Source organism: Arachis ipaensis, chromosome B04 (assembly GCF_000816755.2).
Source record: "Arachis ipaensis cultivar K30076 chromosome B04, Araip1.1, whole genome shotgun sequence".
NCBI classification, from domain to species: Eukaryota; Viridiplantae; Streptophyta; class Magnoliopsida; order Fabales; family Fabaceae; genus Arachis; species Arachis ipaensis.
The window spans coordinates 132,678,905-132,685,695 of NC_029788.2; the positions used below are offsets into that span (position 1 = coordinate 132,678,905).

Genomic DNA, 6,791 nt, shown 5'->3' on the forward strand with positions numbered 1-6,791 from the left:
GATATATAATGAAGTGATGTTAGTGTGTAACTGCATACTGCTAAGGAGAGTCATCTGGGTGAATCCTGTTCTTCTTTCGTCTTGAATTATACTAACTGGTTCTTTTAATAAATTTATATTTCATTACAATAAGATGAGAAGACAAGGCATTTTTTCCATGTATTTGTAATTTTTGGATAACACTTTCTCATCTGCATTTTCATTTTTGCAAAGCAGTGGCAGATCCTCAAAGTTTGCTGGAAGAGAAAGAAGCAGCAGAGGAGAAGTTAGCTATTAGTGATTATGAATTGCGTTTGGCTCAAGAAGACATCTCAAAGCTCAAAACTGAATTGCAGAAAAAGGCAGAAAGTCATAATGGACTGAATGGTATTTTTCTTAACCTTTTTATCCTTTATATTTTTCGTGATATCCATTTGAGTGTTATATGATGCAACTTGTTAAGACTTGTGATCTCTCTAGTTGCATATTCCTTTTTGCATATGATTCCATTGTATTCTATGTTTTGCATACTTCAATTTTGGATGCAGCTGCGCAGTCAAGAGATGTTTCACTAAATGATGGGCAACAAATTCAAGAACAAAAGAAAAATACTTCCTTCATTGATTTGGGTCCGTTAAAGGATATCGAACGTCAAGATCTTAATTGTGCTGTAAAGGAATACTTGCTTATGGCTGGATACCGTCTAACTGCAATGACATTTTATGAAGAGGTTGGTAATGATGTATTGGTTCCTCCCCCCACAAAAAAAAACTCCCCTTCTTTTCTGTGGCTACCTTTTATCCTCCTTCTTCCCATACATCTTCTTTTATTGTACTCTATCTTGTAGTTCTTATAAGAAAATGATGTTTCCTTGTTGTTTGAGAATAGGAATGACACTTTTAAGTTTTGGATTTTCATTTGTTGATTATTAGATGTAGTTAGCTATTCAGGAATTAAATAGTTGCCCTGTATGTGGCTGTGGTTATATATGTATGTATGAACTGTATATGGGATACTATATTCTTTTACATTTTATATTGGCTTCACTCTGCACATTATGTCCCTCTTGCTATTTTTGGTTCTTATTGCATTGCATTGTTGTCTAATGTCTAATCTGCCATAACGGTTTGTGTAGGTTACGGACCAGAACTTGGATAATTGGCACAACACACCTGCATCTGTACCAGATGCCTTGCGTCATTATTATTATCAGTATCTTTCCTCAACTTCAGAGGCTGCTGAGGCGAGTTCTTTTATTCACTGTACTATAAACAAGTGGCTTATTGTGCTTAAACTACTGCTGAGTGGTTTTCATACTGTGTTTATTTATTTTAACATTTTATACCTTTGCTAGAATTGACTTTTGCATCCTACCCTTTTTGGGTTTTGTGTCTCTTTTATTGTACATTATACATAATGCCTTTTTTTTCCTTTTTCTTTTCTCTTCTTTTTTTTTTTGTTTTTTTTTTTTTTGGGGGGGGGGGGGGAAGCGAATAAGTTACCAACATTAATCATGTCATATTCATTCAATCTGCTTAATGACACATGAATTCAATGCAGGAAAAATTTACTTTACTTAGAGAAAATGAAATTTTGCTTAAACAAAATAAGGGGCTGAATCAAGAAAAGGAGAGTTTGTTGAAGAACAAGGACCAGGCAAATGCTCAAATAGGAGCATTAACTAAATCCTTGGAGGCAATGCAGAAAGATCTTAAAGACAAAGAGAATATGGTAGTTTCTTCTTACTTTTAAAAGGTGCTTTACTCTGTCCGAAACCATTCATTTCAAAATTATGATATACTAATTTTATACTTCAGGTGCAAGTTTTAAAACAATCCTTAGAGAACCAGAGAAAGGATCTCAGTGATTGCAGAGCTGAGATTAGTTCACTGAAAATGCATATTGCAGGGTCTGGTTCTGGAAATAATATGGTTGTTGGTGATGTTAATAATATTCAATCTCAATATTTGGAGAGGTATGAGGAAGAAATTAAGAAATTGAAGATGGAAGTTGAACATTTAAAGGAAAAAAATATAAGAGCCCCAGAACCCAGCAATTTGGTTGGTTCTGGAAATGAAATTTCACCAACAGATGATACAGCGATAGAGATTCACGAAGACCGAGGTGCAATCTCTAACACTGTTGATGTGGCTTTGGGTGCTGTACAAGATGAAGCTGCTCAACTACCAGTTGTTCAAAGTATTAATGAGTATGCTGATAAACATGAAGATACATCGCCTGGGTTACTTAATCCTGCAAATATAAATAGTGCTTCTGAAAGTAACAATAATTTCTCCAAACAAAATGATGGGCAACAAGAAGTGGGTAGCAGCTTACCTGTAAAATCAGATAGTCTCAATGATGAAGCAATATCTGAAAAGACAGTAAGTCCATTCCACTTTTTGTTAAGTTGTTTGCCATTTTGGAATCTGGTGACTTGGTGAAACTGAATATTGAGTCTAGTTTTGGTCAGGGATTGTCTTCTGTTAAGAACATGTGAACTAACTTTGTTTATGCTGGTTTTCATTTCCTGTAGCATAGTGCTTTGAAAAATACTAAGATAAAAATCCCTCCTACTCTTTGAGAAGAAATAAGAGTTAAATTGATGATATTCTGAAGAAGAGATTTGTCTTTGCCACATCATAATGTAGTGATATTTTTGTTCATATGTATATATTGACAGGGATTAGGAACCATTCAGATACTTGCAGATGCTTTGCCTAAAATTGTTCCTTATGTCCTGATCAATCATCGGGAGGTTTGCTCTCTATTTTTTTAACAGTACTTGTACATGTTGTACTACATAGGCTGCATTAATTTTGTTTTGCTGCAGGAGCTCCTTCCTCTAATTATGTGTGCAATTGAGCGCCACCCAGATAGCAGCACTCGAGATTCTTTGACACACACATTATTTAATTTAATCAAGCGTCCAGATGAACAACAGAGACGAATAATAATGGATGTATGTTGGGTTGTCATCTTAACTTTCTCTAATGGATGGTTTCGAACACATCATTGAGTTTCTTTATCTTCGTTTCAGGCATGTGTTAGCCTTGCGAAAAATGTGGGAGAGATGAGAACAGAAACAGAATTGCTTCCACAGTGTTGGGAACAAGTATATTCTTGCTTCAATTTTCAACCTATTTATTTTCCATTCTGATTTTGGAACCAGGTTTTCAGTTTTTTGGTGTCATGGTTTTAGATCAGTCACATGTACGAGGAGCGTCGACTGCTTGTTGCTCAATCATGTGGAGAGCTTGCAGAATTTGTACGGCCTGAGATTCGGGATTCTCTTATTTTATCTATTGTACAGCAATTAATAGAAGATTCTGCTGTTGTTGTTCGAGAGGCTGCGGCTCGTAATCTGGCTATGCTGCTTCCACTTTTCCCAGACATGGATAAATATTTCAAGGTCAGCCTCACTAAATTTGCTTGAGGCAATCATGGAGAAGATTACTGACTTGAGACTTGGCTACAATGTAAGCTCTAGAACAAGTTGACAAGGCATGGTCTAGGAAATGGAGCCTTCTCCACTTGCCATAATATGAAAAAAAAAATTGAAGAAATAATAGTTAAGGCTGAACAGTTGATACAGTTCTCTGTTGTTTTCTTTGTTGATAGGTGGAGGAGTTGATGTTTCAATTGGTATGTGACCCATCAGGAGTGGTGGTGGAAACTTCTCTCAAGGAATTGGTTCCTGTAGTTATAAAGTGGGGAAACAAATTAGATCATGTTTTAAAAGTTTTGCTTTCTCACATTTTAAGCTCAGCTCAGGTATTTGTTTCTCTTTGAGTTGTAAGTTCTCCCTTGTTACTGAGAAATTCTTTCTTGTTTCAAATTATTTTTCTGAGTGAAGTTTCTTCCCACTTCTGCAGCGTTGTCCTCCTCTTTCCGGGGTTGAAGGGTCTGCGGAATCACATCTCCGTGTCTTGGGTGAAAGAGAGCGCTGGAATATAGATATTCTTTTAAGAATGCTGGTGGAATTGCTTCCTTGGGTAGACCAGAAAGTGATAGAAACATGCCCCTTTTCGCACACCACTGAAACTACACAAGCTATGTTATCTACCTCATTGCTTGAAATGTATGCTAGGTAAGCTTAGCAAGAGGAGTTTACTTTGGCATAATACGATTAGGACATTTGAAAGAGTCAATGCCGTTGAATTTGGGTGTTGATGTCCCATCCTCCTCGAAAAGGGATGGAGGAAAGGAAAAAGGTGGCACGTCATGTTTTCACAATCACTAAAATAGTATGCTCAATTCAGATTGTAATCTATATGCATTATTCACAGCCATAGACAAGAATGACTAATTTGTCCAAATCACTTTGTCAAAGTTGCTCATACCTAGGTTTGCTTTTGCTAGGGGGCAAGTTGAATGGGATGCATTTGAATGGATGCATGTTGAATGCTTTCCTAATTTGATAGAGCTGGCTTGCATGTTACCACAGAAAGAAGATAATCTTCGGAGCCGAATTTCAAAGGTTACTTTCCTTCTCTTTTTTACAATTGTTTTAAGTGGCTCTTGCTCAAATTGATGTTCGAGTTTCTGCTAATCAGTATTGTGTAAATGCAGTTTCTTTTATCCGTTTCTGAAAGATTTGGGGATTCGTACATGACATGCATAATGCTACCTGTATTTTTAACAGCCGTTGGGGATAATGCTGATTTGACATATTTTCCTAGTTCCATCCGTTCAAGAATTAAAGGTAATGGTTCTTGAATCCCCTCTCTCTAAAAGTTCACATAATTGTTTTGTATTTGACTATTCACTTGCAGGTTTGAGACCAAGATCCGCTATTGTTGATAGGCTCTCTACGATGTGTGTCTTACCACTTTTGTTGGCTGGTGTTATGGGTGCTCGTGGAAAACAAGAACTGTTAGCAGAATATTTGAGGAAGCTGCTACTAGAAGAAAACCACATGGAGAATCCACCAACAAAGCACACTCCTGAGATTATCAATGCTATCCGTTTCATCTGGTTTGAATACCACCACATACATTATTCAAATATAATTGCATTTTTTCACCCAATGTTCTTATGGAGCTTTCTTTCTTTATTATTATTATTATTTATTTTTGTGTGATACTTATGGAGCTTCTTTATAATGCAGCATATACGAAGAAAACCATGGTTTGATATTTACTATACTGTGGGAAATGGTTGTTAGCACTAATTTAAACTTGAAAATAAATGCTGCCAAACTGCTTAAAGCTATTGTAAGCTGCTTTTTTTTCCTTGGTTTCTAGTTTACCTTTCATATAATTGTGGAAAAATAACATCAATATTTTCATTAATAGGTCCCGTATATTGATGCAAAGGTTGCTTCAACTCATGTTTTGCCTGCCCTAATTACTCTTGGATCTGATCAAAACCTGAATGTGAAGTATGCAAGTATAGATGCATTTGGTGCTGTGGCTCAACACTTCAAAAATGATACGGTATATGTTATTTTTGTTTCTCCTTGGTTTCTATTAAGATAGTGATGTCAATGCATTTCCACATTCCGAATTCATGATCACATGAGGTATCTTTCAGATTGTTGACAAAATACGGGTTCAAATGGATGCTTTTCTTGAGGATGGCTCCCATGAAGCTACTATTGCTGTTATTCGTGCATTGGTGGTGGCAGTGCCACATACAACAGAAAGACTTAGAGATTATATCCTTAACCTTGATTTTCGGAAAACAAATATGTTCAAAAACTCAGCTTAATGCCCTGACATTTTTGTGTCATTTCCGTAGCCATATGGATTTTTTTTTTGTTGGCTTTCAAGATCTCTTAGACTGTTCAGTGGTTTTCCTTTAACTCAACATACATCTTTTGTCCAAGATTTTCCAACTTACAAGTATGCCAAATGCAACAAGTGATTTGATGCGTAGACGAGAGAGAGTGAATGCATTTTGTGAGGCAATCCGAGCTCTGGATGCTACAGGTTAGCTCATTAAGTTAATTATATATCAAGCTTGCATCTCCAAACACTTCTCAATGTATTTATGCTGTTTTAATGAATTCTTAATAGTCCAGTATTCAAGTTGCACGTAGCGACAAGCTAACAGATACAACCTTGTTCTTGTTCTCTAATCTGTAATAGGCTTTGGAGTGTTTAATCTGTTGCATTACCATTTTTACATTTGCATAAGTTAGGTAGGCAGAATGAGGTGTGCTTGGAATGACCATGGTTTTTTAGCAAAAGAATCCTTGACTCTTGTTGAACAGTGGCTAGATTATGAAGTGTGCTATTCAACTGTTGATAGTAAGACATTTGTTTGGTTAATTGTAGAAAATAGACAATATATCCCAAAAAAAAAAAAAAATAATTTGCGAATCGGATCGTATCTACAATTTTCGGATCGGATGCGGATATTTACCGCGGATCTGCGGATACGATCCGATCCATAGACACCCCTAATAATATTGTTTTATGTCTTCATTGATGCCTTATAAATTTCGATTTGATTCCAAATATATAGAATTTGAAGTGTGTTTATGTACGTGTTTGCTTGCTTGCATGCTCCATCAGCAACTCGAAAATAATGACGCATTTTTTTTTTCAATATTCATTATGAAGAATGCTGATGAACAATAAAATTTATCTAAATTGGTACAAGTTTCCAAGACACTTTGCTTGAACCCTTTAAGTCTCTAGATACGGTGTGCGGAAAGAAAGGTCAATTTATCATTTTTCTCGTTATTTATTACCGTGACTACACAATAATATAGAATAAGATGAAAATTCACGTATTTTTGTCTTTATATAAAGTTGATAATTAAAAATTATTAAATGATAATTTAGTCAAATCTATCAATTATC

General features: G+C 35.7%; 1 protein-coding gene across 1 annotated transcript in view; it reads left to right on the forward strand.

Annotated features, from left to right (window-relative positions):
- LOC107635695 (lisH domain and HEAT repeat-containing protein KIAA1468 homolog) overlaps window positions 1-5,912 on the forward strand; it is a gene marked incomplete at its 3' end in the record, with an annotated part of 7,131 nt that extends 1,219 nt beyond the window's left edge. The window contains 18 exon segments of the mRNA XM_016339244.2: window positions 217-366; window positions 528-709; window positions 1,115-1,222; window positions 1,540-1,710; window positions 1,797-2,363; window positions 2,663-2,737; window positions 2,813-2,941; window positions 3,020-3,094; window positions 3,182-3,391; window positions 3,601-3,753; window positions 3,855-4,069; window positions 4,342-4,459; window positions 4,552-4,684; window positions 4,755-4,956; window positions 5,090-5,195; window positions 5,277-5,417; window positions 5,515-5,638; window positions 5,796-5,912. Of these exon segments, the coding sequence (XP_016194730.2) occupies window positions 217-366; window positions 528-709; window positions 1,115-1,222; window positions 1,540-1,710; window positions 1,797-2,363; window positions 2,663-2,737; window positions 2,813-2,941; window positions 3,020-3,094; window positions 3,182-3,391; window positions 3,601-3,753; window positions 3,855-4,069; window positions 4,342-4,459; window positions 4,552-4,684; window positions 4,755-4,956; window positions 5,090-5,195; window positions 5,277-5,417; window positions 5,515-5,638; window positions 5,796-5,912 (2,976 nt within the window).